At 36.0% G+C, this 21,418-nt stretch overlaps 2 protein-coding genes across 2 annotated transcripts in view; one reads left to right on the forward strand and one right to left on the reverse strand.

Moving 5' to 3' along the window:
• LOC125844869 (immune-associated nucleotide-binding protein 9-like) overlaps positions 1 to 21,418 on the forward strand; it is a 947,253-nt gene that overhangs the window by 845,435 nt on the left and 80,400 nt on the right. The gene's annotated exons all lie outside the window — the stretch shown is intronic.
• On the reverse strand, positions 1,705 to 13,951 carry LOC125844862 (DNA (cytosine-5)-methyltransferase 1B-like). Its single transcript, XM_049524219.1, has 12 exons — positions 13,486 to 13,951; positions 6,276 to 7,776; positions 4,598 to 6,095; positions 4,240 to 4,404; positions 3,890 to 4,082; positions 3,700 to 3,811; positions 3,462 to 3,609; positions 3,191 to 3,388; positions 2,836 to 3,114; positions 2,469 to 2,630; positions 2,167 to 2,385; positions 1,705 to 1,957 (listed from the first exon to the last, which is right to left on the reverse strand). Exons 1-12 carry the CDS (start codon positions 13,550 to 13,552, stop codon positions 1,817 to 1,819), a joined length of 4,683 nt encoding a protein of 1,560 aa, XP_049380176.1. The 5' UTR covers positions 13,553 to 13,951; the 3' UTR covers positions 1,705 to 1,816.

The following is a 21,418-nucleotide window of genomic DNA, read 5'->3' on the forward strand; positions in this document are numbered from 1 at the left end:
GTTTTAGTAAAAAATATTACCAATCAAATTATTTTGGGTGTCCCTTTCATAAATGATATTTTCTGTAAGGATAGCAGAATAGGATGGTGTAGCATTTTCCCCTTCTTTTTTGGATTTTATAAAATCCAAAAAGAATATTTGTATCTCTTAATTTACAAACTTTAAATATGAATTTCACTAAAATCTTTTCCATAAAGGAATGGTGAGATAAAACCTTAAGAATTCTAATTAAGAAAAATATACAATGTCTAATTGTGATTTTTACTAATTTGTATTAAAGCTACAAATAAAGAAACTCAATTAATGTTATAAATTTGATACAAATCTTTCTAAAAAAGGAATATATATAAAACAAAATTAACTTTTTTTTCATTTAAGTTTATTTCCACAAATAATGTGATGATTTCACCCCTATAAATAAAAAATTGGTGTTTGGATTCAATATCACAATTTCTTACTTTCTCAAATAATATGTTATCACTGCAAAAGAGCCTTATGATAAAAATATATTGACATGGTGAAGATGAAAAATGAGAGCAACTTACAAGTCTCTTTCTCTAAAAGACGCATTCGAATGTTTAAGAAGGTCAGTTAAATATCATCCAAGACCCTATTTATTATTTTGAATAACAATTAAAAATCATGTATGAATGTTGTGTAATGGAAGAATGAGGGGCTGTTAGGGGTTGGGACTATGTACGCTCTTTGCTCTTTGCTCTTCGTATATCTTCATGTTATCTAAACAATATATTTAGTCTGTAAATGTTTAATTATAAGATACAATACTTATATGTTCTGATTAATCTGATTATTAAAGGTGTTCATACCATTTTAGTGGGTCCTTTATTTTGATTAATTTGAAGGCTTAAGTGAAATTATTAGGTGATACTTGTCTCAAAGTATTTATATGTCTGTGTTTGACGCTAATTTTGTGCCTAATTAACAGCCTTAAGACTTGTTAATTCTATACCCAACCTAAAATAGTTAGTTCAATGTCTCTTGGATATTAAGCTAAGGGTGGGTAGGTATGTTTTGGACGCTTAGCCTTTTTTTTTTCATTTTTCTTTAGTGCATTTCTACACTTAATAATAGCTAACCCTAGGATAACTAATTCTGGGATAATTTGTTCTCAACCAAATGACACCTTATAATCTTTTCGGTTCCCATATTATGAATATTTTTATGGGGTAGTATAGTTTAAATCTCATAACATCTGGATATTTCTATATATCTCGGTCTCAATCTTTTCAGTTCCCATTTTACCTCTATTATTGTTTTTTTTGGTTAAACAGGATTTTATTTATGAACATGCGCTTGCTACAACTACATCAAGGAGCTCAGGACTAGTAGCATAAGCATTCTGGGCATGATTGGAATCATTCCCATCCAAGACCCTACTATGGATGAATTAAAAACTTAAATTTTTCAAAAAATTCTACCTTTTTCAAAGTAAATAATTGAGGGTATAATAGGTAAAAGAAAATTGTCATTTCTTGATTTGTCAAAATGGACAAATAATTAGGAACAGAGGGAGTATTTTCATAATTTAACTTTTCATTCAAGGTGTTTCCACTTTTAAATCACAAACGACAACATAAACACTGCTACATATGGGTGTACATGAGGATGAGATACTAATTTTTATCACACATACTATTTCATAATTTGGTTTGAACAACCCAATCTCTAAATAGAAGGTAAATAGGCGAAAGTGCAAATTTGATAAATGAGTAACTGATATAATTTGGCAATGTAACGTTGTCAATGTGAATGGTAATTGACATGTATGTAAAATTCATAGCTTAAAAAAGAACTTCTAAGTGAGCCTCTTTTTGCTCTCAACAGCTTCCCTGAGTTTCCTTCCAAGTGCATATGCCAAAGGAGGTGGAACAGCATTTCCTATTTGCCTGTGCTTGTGCAAGATGTTTCCAGCAAATTGGTAGCTGTCTGGGAAACCCTGCAATACATGATACTTGTTATTATAAATAAAATCCTACAATACAATTTCTGCACCAACATTGACTTGTTTCCTCTTTATGTTTGAAAATTATTACTCTTATTTCCTAAGCAAGCAATTCCAAATTCATGAAAATACTACACCCTCGGACTAAAAGCTTCAAACATCTTTACAGATTCTTAAATGTGTCTTCATTTTGTAAGACTTACTTGAGAACGTGCACATTCACGAACTGTAACAATCCTGTCTTGCTCTGGATGAAAGCACATCCCCACCTTACCCATCGGCTGGGGATCAGTAATAGAAGTGGGGAAGTTCCCATCCCAATCCAACCTTCCAAAGAGCCCCTTCCACTGGTTGTGCCTCTTAGCAGTGTTAGGCAGGCACCATGGAATCAAATCAACTAGTTGACCATTAGATAGTTTAACCTGCAACACACAACACAAAACATCTTATAGACCTACTAAGCAGATATTATTTCATCAAAAGCACTGGATGATTGCCACAACACCTTTTCATCCTCAAGGTCACGCCAATCAGCTCCTGGCCGCTTGGGGATTCTTTGGCACCTGATTAGGTTAAGCTCATTCATCTCTTTTGAAATGTGATCAGATAATGTTATTGACCTGCCCCGGATTTTCTTTTGGAACCAGGATACTGGATCACCTTGATACTGCATTAAGAATGAATAGCATAAATAACAAAGTACGAACCAAGGCGTGATATGATTGCATAATCTATAGAAACAAAAGTAGCATTGCCCTCTTTCTTCTTCCAAATTCAGAAAGTAAAAGTCCCTACTCAATACACTGTCTTTCCAGTTCTCTAGTCAATTCCTGGAAAAGGGGAAGGGGTTCAAGGAAATTCAAGTTTCGTACCTCTATGCAAGTCTTGCATGCCCCATTGCCAACAACAGGAAGATCTCCAATTGTGTCTCTGACAGTAAGTGAACGGAATGGAGCTCCACTAGCAGTACTCCTCACAGCTGCATAGTGTGAAGTTTCAGATAATGCGATTTTTAATTCTGGAACAGAAAAAACATGCATTGGTTCTGGCCACTCTGGAAGAACCTCCTCTGGGGAGGCAGCCCAGATAAATGCTCTCTTCCTAGACTGAGGAACTCCATACGCTCCGGCTTCAAGGATACCAAACCTAACCTGATCACAAGAAAATTGATTGTCAGTTTTAATAATTAGAAATATACATACATATAGAATGTGTGTGTGTGTGTACCTGATAACCCATCTCAAGAAGGGAAGCAACAGTTAAGCGAAATGTTTGTTTTTGGTTGAACGACACAAAATTCCTAACATTCTCCAAGAGAAAGAACTTGGGCCGATAATAATCAGCAAAGGATAAAAATGCCAGAATCATCTCACACTGTACTTTACTCCAGGTGGTCTGGTTAAATCTATTCATTCCAGAAAACCCCTGCAAAAGAACACACCATTTAAGCTACAATGTTTACTAAACATCAGGGTAGATGTGAAAGAGCTTAACAAACCTGACAAGGAGGGCCTCCATTAATGAAATCAACTTGTCCAGGCAGTGGCAAACTATTCAGTTCGTTCTCATCCATTGCTGCAGCTAATTCAGAAGCCTCTGGAGTTGAGATACAGTCATCAGAATCTCCACACTTCTGCATGACAGCCCTGAATTGAAACCAATATCTGGGCATTACTGTTATGTACTTAGATATGTTCATAAAGGAAAGAGTAAAGATTGTATTCCCAAGGACCTACCTCAAAATCACATTGCAATTATGTATGAACACCTTTGTCATTGGATGATTAAGTCTAAATGCATCTCCAGCAGGCGCTTCGTATTCAATTGCCCAATTTGTATCTGTGACACCTGAAAGAATAAAACTTTCAGACAAAAGTTCAAACTGCATCCATTACAACTACAAATAAGCAGAGAGAAGGAAGTTACCTGAATGCTGCAGCCCCTCAGACAAGCCACCACAACCAGCAAAGATATCTAATGTGGCCAAACGATTCTGTGGAGAAGTTTCATTTAGTTCCCCAACTTCATCCTCTCCTTCTTTTCCCTTCCCCTTCCTCTTCCTAGATGTTGCATCATCTAGCTTAATTTTTGAGAATCTCAGGTTTATCTGAGCTGGTAACTGCTCAAAAGTACAATCAACTTATACTTCACAAGAAAAATAAAATTCAAAAACAAATAGGGTACATAAATAAAAGGTAGAATGTATTGTACTAAAAGGACTCTGACCAATTGCTGTTAAAATAAGAATGCAAGAGTACAAAATATGAAATGGGTACCTTTTTAAGGGATCCATTCAATGGATCATACAAATATTCACAAAAGAAAATATGGTCGAAGATGGCAGGGACATCTTCAGACGAAATATCATACTTCTTCCTCACTTCACATTTACCTTTGATTATTTCCACAGGAACTGTATGTATATCCTCACTGTAATAGATCTGGAAGAGCAGCAGCAATCAGAATATTATAAATGCAAGAAGGTTTGCATAGGAAAAAAAGTAAAATCCCCTAATAGTTACCTAGCTGATTAAAAAAAATTCCTAACATGACATAGTAAAAGAATTAGTATATATTTACAACTCTAACCAGCTATTAGTGTGGAAACAAGTTATAGTATTATGTAGCATATACCTCCCGGATATCAGAAGAGTATGCCTTATCTGAAGATATATCCTCTGGTCTGAAGAATCTCCTGACTTTGACGTTTGTATAATCTACTTTAGCTTGTTTAGATCCCTTGGGACCAACAATTTCTAGTAATTGACATACTACATAGGCCATCAACCCCACATTTCTTCCAGCTTTGAAAGTTCCATTTCCCCCTCTTTCTGCAGTAAAGTGATCGGGGCTTACATAAACAAAGTCATCAACTGAATACTCAGTCCCCAGATATACAAAACTGGAGTTGGACATATCAAACTTAAAGGATTCCTTTTCCTGATCAGTTCGCTGCAACTCACAGGAGTAGCATAAACCATTACCAAGACCCATCTTATCAAACGGGAGTCTGAAGAAAGCACCTTTTTCAGGGCGATAAAAGCTTTTGCAGTAAAATTCAGTCGGCAATCCCTTCCTCTTTCTGTCTTCTGCTTTTGCTCTATCAAGTTTATCAGCATTCGTGTTTCTATGCTGGTGTCCCCAAGGCATCATTCTGATATTGACAGCTATACTTTCTTTGACATCTCCTAGTTGCAGATTCATGCATTCATTGATCAAAAATACCTCTCTCTCATTAGCTGCATTTCCAAGTACAGTGTCAGATCCTCGTTGCATCATTCTTCCATGAAGCATTTTGCTACCATCCAATTTTTCAAACAAGTATTCAACAAAGTAAATAGAAGGAAGCTCATCTGGTTCATCAAGTTCCACTAGAACTGAATCCCCAACAGCTATCTCATGTCCATGAACTCTAGCTTTTTTAAACAACTGTTCACCAGAAGCTGTTTTACCTATGGATTTCCCATCCCAGTTTATTTCTTTGCTGTCAGAACGTGACTTAATATGCCTTCTTGTAGAAGGTGTATGAGCTTTCTCTGGAACATTCAAGTTCTCCTCCGGAACATCATCCTCTTCATTTTCCTCTTGCTCATCTGCTTCTTCATCATCCTTCACCTCACAATCATCCACCTCCTTTGACACCTCGGGTGAGTAATTGGAATAGTATTCCCCCCAGATTCTGTTGATTAGCCTTGTTGTAGTAGCCTGCATAGCTTTCTTTTTTACAGATGGCCCCATAGATGCTCTAGGATTTAAGTTCTGTCCAAGTCTCTGCATCATCTTCTTCTTCTTAATCACCCATTTTGTATGGTGCCTCTCTTCCATTTTCCTTGAGAGACCAATCGCAAACGCACAATTCCTAATGCTTACATCAGGAAATTCAGAAAACTGCTGGAGAATAATTTGCCCATGTACAACCACATATCTTTCCACTGCATCTACATTAGATGATATATAAGCAGGATGGTCTTTCTTGAACTCTGAAACCCTTTTAATAACTTCTCCAAAAGAAAGTCTAGCCACACGATTCTGTTCCTTTAACAAAGTAATGATGCTCACTGCCAATCTTGCAGTCTTTATGACTGGTTCGTACCAAGGAGCATACTGTTTCAACGGCTTCCCAAGCCTATACCTGAATTAGAAATAATATGCATGAGTAAAGCATCTATAGTAAATCCGCCAAGCAAAAGCACAGAAAGAAAAACAGTCAAGGTTTATCAGAATATAATAAATAGCAGTCCCAGCTAGTGGCGTAATAAAGGGAGGTACTTGCAAAATAATTCAATCACTCAAAAGGAATTAAGTGTAATACCAGGCCATATCAGTCCGAATTGATATAAAGATCATTGAGGACCCAAACTCAATCATCCATTCTTTTATAGCACTCAAGTAAATTGGCATACCATCAATCTCAGCTGATCTAGAACCACCTGAAGAGGAATGATTAGCATCAGTGTCAAAATTGTATCCAGACCCATCATCAGCAGTCATCACTCCAGACCCAAAAATGGTTACATCAATATCAGCACATGCTTTCATTGGCAGCAGTTCTAAAGATATTAGCCTTGAGTCTGAGTTGTACAATGCCCAATTATGAAGCATACTGCGCGGCAACTCATCAATGTGATATGTATCAACCCCACTGTCAAAGACGATATACTCATCAGTCTCTTCATTAGATGTTTTGTAATATGCAGGTAAAGGATAATCACTTGCAATCTCATCCTCATTGATCTTAATGTATATTTTGCTGGATGAAGAAGATGTATTGCGGTCTTTCTTCTGCTTCAAGGAGCACCAATACTCCTCTTCATGCAACAATTTAGCCAATTTCAGATCTTCATCTTCTGGCGCTGGACCATTAGCCAAACCAGATTCATCTATCTTGTCTCCTCCATTTCCTGCTTTTGGGCCAATACATAGAGCCTTACCAGATGATATAGGCTCTGGTTGTGCAAGTGTCTCCTGCTTGCTGCTTTCATCTCTAAGGGAAGCTAGGACAGGTAGCTCAACAAAAAGTTGATCAGTCTTCTTTGATGTATCATCCAGACCAATAAGTTCCTTATAGATGAACCCTCCCTGAGTGATGACAAAGTCCCTGATGGATACACCACCTGAAAAGCATTTTATGCCAGTCATCGCTCGGACAACCCCTGCAAGCAACTCGTCAAGGCATAAATCAGGATTCCCTCCAGATGACTTTGAAAGCTTCTTATAAACCTCAACGCAAGCCGTCGCCTTGGCCAAGAAGTGGTCATAAAACTTCTTATAACTACCTGAGGGTTTTAAACAATCATAATCAGCTGTCTCAGTTGAGATCCATATGACAGGAGTTCCATCTTCGTAGCCAGAGATAGCCCATTCTTCAATACGCCCAAAGCCTTCACATCTAATTCCTTTTGCTTTTACTTTGTCAAGACTGTCCTCAAGTGGTAAAATGAGACCACTGATAAACAGATCATCAACCTCAGACATTCCAAACGGTTGTGGTATTCCTTCTGAGTTATGAAATACAAAATCCGTTAATCTTCTACAGGGTCGTTGAGACTCTTGCAGACCCGCAGTTAACCTAATAGCCACATCCTCTTCCTCTACACAATGGTCTTTCTTTGTTTCAATGACTGAAGACTTTTCTGATAAATGCACCGATTTCTCTTTAAAATCTGAACAGGCAGCAGCTCGCTTAGGCCTTTTACGTGCAGCAGTGGGCTCCTCAATAGTTTCAGAAACAGCCTGTTTCTTTTCCTTCTTACCAGTTGCAGATGCCTTCCTTTTTGACACAGAATCTTGTTTGCGTTTGTTCTTTTTGTGTCCTGATTAATCAGCATAAATACAGAGAAGGATAAGCCATAGCAAGAACTGAAATATTTCTGTTATCATTCTCGCAACAAAGAAAAAGCACTCTAAGGAAATTTAGTACAGGGTGGACCTGAAGCTAAGGAAGAAGCTTTCTGAACTTTCCTGTGAAAGAGTCATTATTGAAAAGCATGAAGTGGAAGTGAACATCAAAAGAAGCAGCAAACTTAAGAAAATGCAGCACTCAAAGTTAGGCCAATACAGTTAAGGAGTTATTTGATGTGAGGTACAAGGTATAATAATCCCAAGGATAAAATGCATGACTATTTTATCCTGCGTTTGGTTGAAGGTATTAGGCAGTCCTAAGATTATTTATCCCTCCATTTATAGCTTAGTGATGGAAAAGTTGTCCCCAGGATAACTTATCCCGGGATAACTTGTTCCCAACCAAACGACCCCTTAATATCAAACAACATTCCATGCACTAGCATAAGCAAAAAAGGCATAAATGCTAAGGGGAATGATATATACATGGAAAAAACACCACATGCTTGTGAAATGACCATCTCATACAGGGCACATTAAATATTTGCCATTTCAAGAGAGTAGATCATTTTGGCATAAGATTACTTCACTGGCTCTAAATGCTGTCAATAGACACAAGTCACTGCAGCATGCAAATTTATTAAGTTTTATAATCCACCTTAAGCATTATATTCTAAGAGGCCAATACAGTAATAGTGTGCATACAAGTAACACAACAAGCAATCTTACCCTTAGAGCAAATTCTAGTATGGACATCACAAAGAAGCAATGAGGATATTTACTCCTAATCTCTGAAGGCATCAACTAAGAGACCGGGTTGTGGGTGTCTATTTTTAGCAATTAGTGTGTGAATATGGTACACAATCACAAACATAAATTTATTGTACTTCTTTTATTTTATTAGCTGGTGTTTAACTGGACACAAAGTTTAGGATGTGGAATAGCTTTATGAATTATATCAGTGGTAATGGAGAACATTTTAAGTTGTGGCTAAAATACTAGTTTGATAAACGTCACATCAAGAGTTTGGAATTTGAATGGTTAAATGAATTTGAAACCTTGAAAGTCGTAAAAAGTTTACAGAATAACTGTAAAAAACAAGGGGATGGTGTCGATGGTGTCAAGCATTGAAGTATTTTCTAAAATATGAAGAATACCATGTCAATGGAAATAGATGGATTTTATATAACGATGAGGATTTTTAGAATAAAGATAAGGAGCATTACAAATTTATAGAACTCAAACATATATAACAAGAAAAGCACTGTCATATCCTCAAGGACCATATTATAAATACAAAAACTTAGCAAATAATGCTACCAAATTAAGTCCACATGGAAAATGACCTTTGCTAGAATATAAAATCAATATATACAATGTATACAAACAATGCCAAAATAGATAGCCATGAGATGGTAATAGTTGAGAAGCAACCGCATCTTGCAACTAAAGAAGATCTTGGGGGTTTGCCAAACATGTATACAATAGATTATGGACAGTTCAATAGATGATTCTGTCAACTATAGTACGAACAAATTGAGATGAGATTGATTCAGGAAGAATAATCAGTAAGTGTTGCTGGCGAGACAGAAAAAGTTGTTTATGCCATAATTACTTCACTGGATATTGATTTGGGAAGTACGTTATTCTTTGAATGAATTTGGTATAAGTTAAGCGGGAATAGTTTTTAGAAAGAAGAGAAAATAAAGTGACAACCCATAACCAGGAAACACTAACAATTAGGTTGAAATGGTAGAGGCCAGTGAGCAAGTAGCAAAAACAGTGGCAGTTTAACTAACTGAAATTCATTTAAATGCAACTAGTCCTCAGTTATAGTTTCTGCAGTTCAGGGTGGATATAATAGTTGACCTGACCAATATTAGACAAGTCTCCGTTTCAAGATCCCCAAATAAGAAACAAACTTAGTCTTACCAACACAGGCAACACTCCTCCAACAGTTCATGAATCGAACTATGAGTCTTACCATTACACTCTATGCAGAGAGAATAATTATGGATTAACTTAACCAAACAAGCTTCTAGCAAGTCTTCCTACCACCCACCTCCAACTTATTTCAACTAAACATGCATTCCTAATAAAGGGCCTTTGATGCTCAAATTAGAGGAGCAATCCCCACAATGTATTGTCCAGCCTAGACATGCATGAGGCAGATTCTCTGGAAAGTAGAAAGAGGAGTCAAGGCCCTCATCTTTAGTCATTGTGCATACACCAACAGGATCCCCACACATAGGTGTCGCACCCCATTTTTCACAAAACGGTTTGTGCAACGACTTGACAACTCTTTTAGGTGTTGATTAAAAGAGAGTCGCCATTGCTAAGGAACCTAACTAACCTAACTAATTTTAATTAATTAAGGTCAACGAAACCAAGATTTGGATAAGGGTTCAAGTTACCACGAGAGGAAGGTGTTAAGCTCCCCTCGAGGTCTACAAATGTGAGTCCTGGCAATATCTCATATATTTATGCAGGAGTTAAGCATGTGAAAATAAGGTATAATTATTCATTAAGTTTAATTAAAATAAACTAAGTGAAAAGGCATATACAAATTAAAAGCATTTAATGCAAATTAACCAGCATAAAACATAACTAAGGAGTTAAGCAAGAACACAGAAAGTACACAATCAAATATAGAGAAAAGACATTTTTAGTAATTAACTACCCCAAATAATATAGGCAACAATATAAAAGAAAAAGGGGACAACATAAACCTAAATTAAATATTGCTTCTCGGATCAGCGCTCGATTTATTAATCGGGAGACAAATCAAAGTTTGTCATTTTCTGCTCGAGTCAACTTACATCATTTCTGATAAGGGCCTAATTACCCCTACCCCCATTCTAAATTCATTTATTATTAAGAACATAAAGTGAACTAAAGAAATTGTAAAAACTAATGTCCTAAAAGGTGCCTTGCGTTTCAACTTAACGTCCAAGAGGCATTGGACTAACTAGATGGTGGGTTTTAGACTAAACAAATATAAGTTTCCTAATGAGGCCCCCAAATGTCAAACAAAACAAATATGGCAAGCATTCAGCACTTAAATCTCATATTGGCCTCTAAATTTAGGTTATTGACATGCTTGAAGACACAAATAGTTGTGAAAGGTCTAGGCAAAAGTGTGTACACAAAGAAACATATTACAACAATATATTTGGTTCTATAAGAAGCAAAAGATAAGGGTGCAAGTTGGTTTCAAGGGTAGCAGACAATTAAAAAGCAGATCAAATGGTCTTTAACATGCTGAAAATAATTCCTTGATTAATTTTAAAATGGCAGGGAAACATGTAAAAAGTCATACATTACTTTATTAGCATTATTATTATTATATGCTAAGGTGTTAGGCATATTGATAACATAAACAATTAAGCAAAGGAAATAGATTACAATGCCGAAGATATTTACATCAAAACTTAAGTAGTTAATTAATGGCAATGGTAGGCCCCTTTTTTTTATTTAATTAGATCTATAATGGGAAATAAGAACAAACAAACAATCATACTCCTATAGACATGCTTGCTAACACAAACACGTTGCGATAAAATAAACATGTAGCACATAAACCCCTCCCCCCTTAGACGATCCCCAAATTTATTTCATATATATAGAGCAGCGCTTATACAAGTTATTACAATCTAAAATAAAGGAGTAAATGAACTTTATAATACAAATTTGAAGTACAAATGCTAAACTAAAAATCCCATCCATAAACCATCTCATGCGACTCTTCAAACTTGAACAATAATGTCCAACCCTGTTAAGGAATAATGCAACGCCTATATATAATACCAGAGATACACATAACATTAATTATTTCATATATATATAGACAGAAGGCACATACACAAGAATTCAAACAACTAAAGAATAACAACAATATAATGTCATACACAGAAAGAGGGAAGAAGAGAAATTGACCCCGGATGCTTCCTTTTATTTATTTAGACATACTAAAGTATGTAAAGTATTCGTGCCAAAAAGTATGTTAAACTTAAGTAATATTAATGCGAGACAAGGATTAAACTAATGAAGGAAGCTAACTTGTTAAACAGATTAATTAATCAACAAGAATAAACTTAACACAACGTCCAACTTGAAACAATAAACTGAGCAGCAAACTTTGAAAGCAGTTCGTAAGATTTTTCTTTTTCTTTTTGAGAGTATATGAAAGTAGTGTGGATTAAAGTGTGAGGAAAAGTGAATGAGGACTTCTGTTTATATAGTAAATGAAAAGGCATAACCGTGAAAGAAACAATAATGGGAGCCAATTATGAAAATTTGTTTTCCTTAAACAAAAGGAGGGTCAGATCAGTAAGAATTTATCACCAAAATCGAATAAAGCTTTTAATAAAATTAAACATGTAAGAATATGTTCAAATTTTAATTAAAGCAAAAGATCAATTAAAGCAACCACAAACATTTAAGTAAACTAAAATTAAGTAAAGAAATAATTATGTTAAAAAGGAAACAATTATGCAACTCATATCATATATAATAATTTTTATCATAATTAGACAAGTGAATCTGTCGGAATATATTTTAACACATTAATTATATAAAACTTACACAGGCAAAGCAGTGTTATCAAAGCGTGCATTAAGCGCGCTTAAGCCCTAGAGTGAGGCTCAAAATGTGTTGAGCGCTTCGCCTTGCTTTATGTGTGCTTCAATGTCATCATTAAGGTTCTAAGGCAAACGTTTCCTTGCCAATGAGCCTCTTATGACGAAGTGACACTAAATCATTGATATTACTTCATCATAATTTTTTTTCAATTTCTTTGGCCATATATTTGTCATTCATGTTTATAATTATTAGTCTTGGACTAAACATATATATTTGTTTTCTTTTCTCCCTTTGCGACTTTTTCATTAAAGCCCACACTTTATTTGCGCTTTGCACTTAAAGCCCCTACGGACCTTAGAGCTTTTTTTTGTGCTTTTCGACTTTGATAACAATGGTCCATATTAAATAAAATAAAATAATTTTAAAAAGCAGTTCTAAATTAAGGCTTAATCAACAAAGAGAATTATTATCTAAAGAAACAATCAATTCATTAGTTACTAGAATTATGAGAATTAACCAAAATTTAACCAATTAATCAAGTATGGAAGATCAACCAGTCAACATAGAAGAACAAGTATTAAGATATCTTTAATTTGAACAGAAGAGGATTTCAATCTGTGAAAAAAGGAAAATAATTATTTTAGGAGCAACATCAAATTTGATTCTCATTCAATTAGGCCTGAATCAGATTTTAAAAGGAAAGAAAATAATCATGCTAACTATCAAGAATTCAAAATAATCCAAACAAAAAATATCACAATAGACTCTGCTATATAAGCAATGAGAATTACGAATTTCAGTGTAATATCATACTTCTGAACTTATTACAAACCCAGGCTTCCCCAATTATTTCAAACACCAAGACGAGTAAACACATTAAGGAAAAGAGAGTAAGAGGACGAGAATTTAACAAAGCATCACCATAGCAAGCTAGCGAATTATATCAGTAAACAATTTCAAATAAGACATGCATAAGTTTAACAGCCAAGATCGACAATTAAAGCAATTGACTCAATCTGTAATCATACCAACATTCATTTCGCCTCTAATAATATGCTTAAAAGAAACAAAGAATCAAAGTGATGGGCGAAAATTCATACCGGATTTGTCTTCGATGCTGTTTTGAAGTTCTAATACCGACTCTGAATTAGGTTGGGGTGACGCCATACTCACCAACCGGAGTTGTTGTCGCTGCTTTGCCGGAGTTTGCTGGTCACAGCTAGCTGCTTCGCCAAAGCTGCTGGGCGGAGCAGTCGCTGCCGTTATCTCGTCCGTCTGCTTCGACGGAGAAGTGAGAAGAGAGGAGCAGGCCGGCGGCTGGAGAGAGAGGGAGAGAGGAGAAGGGAGGCAAAGGGATTTTCGTTGTGGTTCTCGCCAGCGACCGGCGATGGTGGCCGGAGCAGCGAAGGAGAGAAGATAGAGGAGGCAACCAGTGGCTGCTGGCTTCGCCGGTGGTGGCGATTTTTCGGCGGAAATGGAGAGGAGAAGCTGGTGCGGCGGAGAAGTAAAGGGAGATGGGGTGTGCTGCTGCTGAGTTTCCAATAGGAAGAGGAGAAATGAGATAGGTTTTGGGGGCTTTTTCGCGGGGTTTTGGCGGGGTTTTGGAGTTTTGGGATCAAAAAAAGAAAATAAATGGGAATTTGATCTCGGTCGTTGCCCGTTGGCTTAATTGAGATGAGCGGCTGAGATTGATTTTTGGTGTTGGATGAATTAAGATGGACAGATGAGATTGAATCAAATGGTTATAATTGACATGAAATTGAATAGGAAAGACTAGAATTGAAATAGAATTGGATTGATAAGGTTAGAATTGAAATAAATTGGATAGAAGAGGCTAGAATTTGAATAATTTATAGGAAGGTTAAATGAATTGTCACTTAATTAATATCATAGTAAATAATTTCATATAAAATAACATACTTAAATATTAAAGACGTTTTTTTGTATAAATACATAAAATATTTATTTTCAATTTACTATCGATAAATAAAATAATAATAATAATTTTTTAAATATGAATATTAAAATATATCATTATTTAGACAAAATTGATTAACTTTTAAACACGTAATAAAAGAAATAGGTTTTAAAAATATGTATTTAATCAAATAGCAATTCAAAAAGGGCTATAGATCGATCAAAATTGGGTATCTAGAGTTGCCCCTTGTTTGCTTGAGAATGAAGGATGAATTGTCGGGTAAACAACATTGACTAAGTAGTCGATTTTGTCCGATTAATGAAAAGATGTTAGTGGAATCAATTGGACTAATATGGAATTGTGGAAAATGGTATGGCTAAGACTTTGGTTTTAAATCGCCTACATATCTCTGGTATTACGAGAGTCAGGTTGTGTATAGTTCTAGATTTAAGAATGAATGGAGTTCCTAAAACTGAAATAACGGTGCCAGCTTCGAATAGGAGTGATAGCAGCTTGCATAAATAAGATTAGAGCTCGAGGTAGCATGAATAGCGTAAGGAACGACTTAAGTTATCAGAGCAATGATCATATGAGTAGTGGAAAGTGAAAGGGCATTTATTGCGATATATATAAGTGTGAAAGTCGTATATGAAAGAGCAATTGATCTTGTATGCAATGTGTAAACTTGTAGCTCGTGATCTGACTAAATAAAATTATTAGGACATGTCTATCAATTAAATGGTAAAATAATTTATAAACATGATGCAATTCCCATATAGACTATGATATCTGCCTTAAGACAATAAGGATGATGTCTTAGGTTATGATGTATAGGGCTATGATACACAAAAATTAAATCCTCAGGTCATGAAAAATGTTATTCGTGGGCCATGAAAAATGATGTCTTTAGACTATAACACCTTCGGATCATGATAAGCAGAATTAAAACTCTTAGGCCATGATATGGTGTCTGTAGGCCATGAAAGATGGTGCCCTTAGACTATGACGCCTTCGGAAGTAAATAATGAGTAAAGGGGATGTATCTGTTTCAATGCAATTCGGGCATATTTCGATACTTATAGCTTGATTCGATAGAAACTTTGTGTAGTTGCATTTCTCAGGCATAAAAGCACATTCTCTGGCTCAACGCAATTTTTGGGCTCATATAATTCTCAGGCACATGCAATTCTCGAGCACAATACAAATGCAATTTTCGGATACATGCAATTCTCAAGCTCATGCAATTCTCGGATACATGCAATTCTCAAGCTCATGCAATTCTTGGGCACATGCAATTCTTGGGCTCATGCAATTCTTGGGCACATGCAATTCTCTGGCACATGCAATTTTCGGGCACATGGCAATTCTCCGACACATGCAATTCTCTGGCACATGCAATTCTCTATCACAAGCAATTCTTCGGCTCATGCAATTTTCAGACACATGCAATTCTTGGGTATATGCAATTTTCAAGCACAATGTAATGTAATTCTTAGGCTCATGCAATCTTCGGGCACATGCAATATCTCAGGCACAATGCATTTCTTGGTCACATGCAATTTCTGGGGCACAATACATTTCTCGGGCACATGAAATCTTCGAACACAATGCAATTTCTCGAGTATATACAATTCTCAAGCACAATGCAATTTCTCGAGCATTGGGTCGGGTAAAAAAATGTGGTATGTAGGCTACTCGATGTTTTAACCCATAAAATATTTCTTTTCACTTCTTAATCAGAATGAAAATTGAAGAGAGGGTTCTAATAGAGTGCTTGAATGATGAAGGTTAGTAGTGATTTCTACCATTAAAGTGCCTAGAAATGGGATCTCTAACGCGGCAATCGTTTTTCCCTTCTATTAGCTGTGTTTGGAGCTAGTTTTTGAAGATATAAATTGGTAATTATTGGTGTTTCTTCAAGTTTTAAACTTGGTTTGCTAAGGTAATCACCTCGGGACTTTGTTATGATTGTTTTTATGAAGTTCTACAGATGTTTCGTCAAGTTAAGACCATAGTGAACATTTGTCAATTTATGCTCAATTATAAATTGTTTATAGGTGCGTACCAGTTGTATATATATAGCGTTTGTGAAGCTTAGGATAAAGAACAACTTTCATGAAGAAACTACATGCATTCAAGCATTCATTGGAAAGGTATGTTAAGGCTAAACTTTGTCCTTCATTTTAGCATGACTCTAGGGAATTTTCTAAAACACCAAATGTGATTTTTTTTATTCTCTTGCTAGAAAGACCTTCTGTGAAATTATTGAGATCTCAGCTAAATTAATTTCATGATGCTATTATTTTGATATTCCACTCGTTCGGATAAATAGGGTATTCAACATCTACATGTCGGTTTCCTTGATTACATGTCCATATGTATAAATTCTTATTCTTCTTTGGATGGTGTGACTTAAAAATACTATGGGAGACATTTATTATTTTTAACTAGTCATCTTTCCCTCAAATGTTTAAATTATATTAGAACACTTGATTTTTGAAATACTTTCTTTTATAAATTATTTGGGTATAGGAACTAAGTGAAGCACCATAAGCTTTTTATGAACTTATTCAAGGTTTATGTTATCTTTCTAAAAGTTGAGTTAAATTTTCAAGCTTATTCAGAAAAGCATATGAGGTTTCATAAGACATTTACATGTTATACGAAAGTGATTACGACGTTATGAGAGCAAGAGTACAAATGGGCCAAGATGGGTAACATGACAACAATAACATATGTGCACTATGAATCCATGACATGACACATTATGCATTCTACTCCGGAGCTATAATCAGAAGGTATGAGGCCTATTGCCTATATTTATACGTATGAGACACCGATGATCACAAGTTGGCGAATATGATGCTTGTTAACTATCGGAAAACACCACAATTGCTAGCATTTGGCTGGGTATGTCATGCATTTGCATCTATGTATATGTATTCACGACATATAATTATACGAGCATACCACGCATATTTAAATATTAGGAGGTCAAAAATCAGTCATGGAGATTATTTGAGTTCAGTTTCTATTACCATTTGACATCAACTACTTATGATTCTACTTTTCACCTTACATACCAATATATTTTTATTCAAACTGACGTCTTATTGAGTGGGGATGCTACTTTTTTTGTTTCGTACCAGCAGGTTCAAGCAGGGATTCTAATCGACCCATTTGCTAGGATTCAGTTCAGTTGTGAGTTAGTAAGCTCCATCCTATCTTGGGGCAATCAGAAGATGTTTACTTTTGTTTTACAATTTGTATATAGTCGGGGCATTGTCCTGGCAGTGCTTATGTCACTCGTAGATGCTATTGTGGACACAATATTTTGGGTTTTCTTTTGTATGTTTCAATCTCCAGCCCATAGGCTTGGCATGTATATGTATATGTGTGTAAGTAGGTATGTCTTCAATTGCGGCCTCGTCAGCTAGATAGTTCATCTTTATTTTTGGCTTGTCTACCATAGCTAGTACATCTACCTTTGTCTTGTTGGAAGGATAGAGTGTCATTTACTAGTGAATGTCGAACTAGATATAAAGTAGCTTGATCGTTCGTCTTATTGGAAGTACACAGTCATTTAATGAAGATTATCAAGCTCAATATGACAATTGAGCTTATATAGTAGCTCAGACCTTCGTCTTGTTGGAAGGATAGAATGTCGTTTTTCGACAATGGCTTGGGCGATGTTGGAATTGCTTCCTACATATGTACCTATCCTTGTTGCATTCAAAGAAAAATAGTTAGTTTATAAAAAGGGGAGGTTGATATGTATCTCTGCTTTGATCAACATGCTCCTTAGACGTCTACTTGAAAATCGACCTGCTACTCTGAATGCAATTTTGTCAATTTTTTTTTTAAAAATCTCAAAAATTTCTATCCTAATGTAGAACTTTTGACTTTTTTATGCTTCTTTACAGATCAAAAGTCGTTTTCATGAATTGTTTAGACCTTGTCAAAAATTCTACCCTCGTATTGTGATTCGTAACAAACTACGATTGTTGATGTCTTCTTAAAATTTGCTCCAATCTTGTGACTTGCAAGAGAATAATCTTCTGATAGAATTTTTGAGACCAACTCAAAAATTTTGCCTCGGTATTGTGACTCGTAAGCAAATGCTCTTTTGATGAAATTTTTGAGATCCTCTTAAAATTTCTTCCTAAGTTACTGATGAGTCCACGATTTGGACTCTTTTGGGGCTTTATTTTGATAGATTTAGTGTCCTCAAATACATATTTTGTCTCAATACCTGATGAAAATCCTTGAGTTTCAGGTATTTGGAATTAGAGACAAAGCATGGACACTATTGGGGAGAAAGGAACAACGCAGCGAAAAATAAAGAAGAAAAGACAGCTTGAAAATCGCCTAAGCCATTAGGCGAGTTGCCGAATGGCTATGGTCTTGCCTATTGTTCTAGTGTGCCAAGCTCTGAAGGAGAAAATCGAGTCGGTGAGATAAAAGAGCAGTCGGTGAGTCACCGAACGATTCCGTGATGCAGTACTCCTTCGCCTAATGTTACAGAACTTGAATTTGCTGAAGGCCAATGCAGAAAGGCGGTGAATCAAACCAAAGGGAGGATCGCCGAGTGGATCGGCGATCCTGACTAGCTGCGCCGAGTGATCCTTCGCAACACATTTTTTGACAACTATAAATACCTGTTTGAATTTTTAGTTTAGTATCAAGTTTTACAATTCAGAAACCAATTTTTAGAATTACTCAATTTTAGAACTTTGTTTTTGGAGAAAATTTCCCTTAGGTTTGAAGATTTGAAGATTTTCATTTCTAAGCAATTGGAAGTGGGTATTGAAGATTCTTCATCTCTGACGTGTGTAAAGACAATATCTATTGTACCTATTTGATGGAAACACTTTTCAGTATTGATTTCTATCTCTTTACTATGTCTAGCTAAAACCCCAATTCTTGGGGTGTGAATATGTGAATATATGTTGAATTTACTGCTGGGTATTGCTGATAGATAGTTATTTTGTCGTTTAAAGGTGATTTCATTCAGTAGTTGTGTTTGAATTTAATGGGGTTGTAGTTGCAAATACAATTTTATCTTCGTGTTTTTGACTTTCTAGAGAGAGAGGTTTTAAAACCAAAACTACTGAATTGATAGTCTGTGGTTATTGGGTTATCGTGGGTTCAGCTCGAGAGAGTGAATCCTAAACCCTCTCCCACACATTCAACTCGAAATAGTGAATGGACTAAGGCGAAGGTTGTGCTCCATAGCCGTTTATCGATGTTCAAGAGAAACCAATTTGATTCGGGGTAAATTGTTCGAGAGAAAATTTACCCCCACTAAAGTCTAGCTTAGTTACCAATTTACAGCGATTTACTATCAATAGCATTTACCAGGTTGTTTATTTTAGCCCATATTCCTAGCACATCCCAAGAATCCCGTCTCCATATTTGCATTTTCGTTTCTAGTTGTCATTTTAATTGATAATTGATTACAAACCCCTTTGATAATTGACACTTGTGTCACCCTTTAATTTGATATGTCTTTCTTCGTAAATGTCTATAGCTATAATTGACTTGAACACATTTATGTTTTTCTCTTAATTCTCAATTACAAACCGCTCCTTTGGGATTCAACCCCAACTCACTAGTTGGGTTATATTACTATTGAACGACCGTGGACGCTTAGTATTGGATGAAGCGCCCGGATACGTCAAGACAAAATGGCGCCACTGCCGAGGAGTTGTGGTAATTGAGAATTTTTATCTAAGTTGAATTTTGTTCTTGTTAGTTGTAGTGATACTTACTTAATTTTTAGCTTTGTTTTGTGTGCTTATGCTTTGAAATAAAAGAGGTGAGATTGTCGGGCAGTAATTGTGAACCAATGGATTTCCCTCCATTAGAAGTGATGATATTCAGGGATCGCATTCTAACCTTCAAACAATTGGAAAGTGAAAAGATTCATGAGTCGTGGGTAAGGTTTAAAGCACTACTGGTTCAATATCCAATTCATGAAATACCCGATATAGCCCTGCTGGAATGTTTTTACATGAGTCTTAGTCCCGGGAATAAGGTGTTAGCTGATCAACTCATCCCGGGTGGTATTGCACTACATCCCTATGTGATAGTAGCCCAACTGCTTGATCACATGGCTGAGACAAACCAAGAAGTCGAGAGGGACTTCATGTTAACTGCACTGGTAACTAAGCTAGACGATTTGGCCAGCAAAATATCAGAGATTGAAATCCAGTGCAAAAGAAAAGAAAGATACATACCCCTTCATGAGCGGAGAAGATCTGAGAACAATGAGAGTAAACATGTTGAGAATACACTGTTAATCACTCTCCAAAAGATCAGTGAGCAAGATAAAGTGCTGGAAGAGATGAAGGAGAATACTGAAGTGCTAAATCAGATGATCGGTTCTCACTCTAGATCTATCCAGCTAATTGAAACTCTCATGGGTCATGTATTGCTTAATTTCCACCTAAACGAACAATTAGGGTTACCTAGTTGCACTAGGGCCAACCCCAATAATGGAGCTTGAGTAAGGACTTTCGTCGTGCCACGACATTTACTAATGTGCTTCTTGGGAGGCAACCCAAGGTTTTATTGCTTTAAATTGTTATTTTAGAAATAATGGTGTGTTGATTGTGCATATCAATGTGTGGGAAATGTTTGAAAAATGCAGATTAGCGAGCTAAAGTCCAGTCGGTGAAACTCCGAAGAGGTCGGTGACCCCGACCTAGACCATCGTTAGACTCAAGACAATTTTATGGAAGAGTCTGTAAAACTCGGCGAGCCCAGGAAATTATCAGTGATTCGCTGATCAAGTTGGCAATCTCGATCTTGTCCACCGTTTGGATCCCCACATCAACTGAGGGTGCTGTAAAACTCGACAAGGTAAGTGACCACTCGGCATGTCACTGAGTAGGTCGACGATCACAACTAATGTCGCCGAATGGGCGAGAACTGAACGGTTTATTAAAGGGCCAAAGGTTTAAACTTGAAACTCATTCATATTCCCTCAGTTTTCATCTTTCCAAACTCGAACCTATTTAGTATTTTCGATATTTTTGAATTTTCAAGAGTATTTTAGTCGTCAGAGTTGTGTTCGGAGTGGATTACATTGCAACCTAGCTTTTTAGTCTTTA

This window comes from Solanum stenotomum, chromosome 11, assembly GCF_019186545.1.
Source record: "Solanum stenotomum isolate F172 chromosome 11, ASM1918654v1, whole genome shotgun sequence".
In the NCBI taxonomy this organism is placed as follows: Eukaryota; Viridiplantae; Streptophyta; class Magnoliopsida; order Solanales; family Solanaceae; genus Solanum; species Solanum stenotomum.

What these genes read in the sequence shown, in the direction of transcription:
- LOC125844862 (XM_049524219.1), bottom strand. Translation starts at nt 13,552, where the DNA reads ATGGCGTCACCCCAACCTAATTCAGAGTCGGTATTAGAACTTCAAAAC. An exon ending in ATTCGGACTGATATGGCCTG is followed by an intron (nt 6,096 to 6,275) that starts GTATTACACTTA and finishes TTTCTAATTCAG; the next exon opens with GTATAGGCTTGGGAAGCCGT. An exon ending in TGAATGGATCCCTTAAAAAG is followed by an intron (nt 4,083 to 4,239) that starts GTACCCATTTCA and finishes ACTTTTGAGCAG; the next exon opens with TTACCAGCTCAGATAAACCT.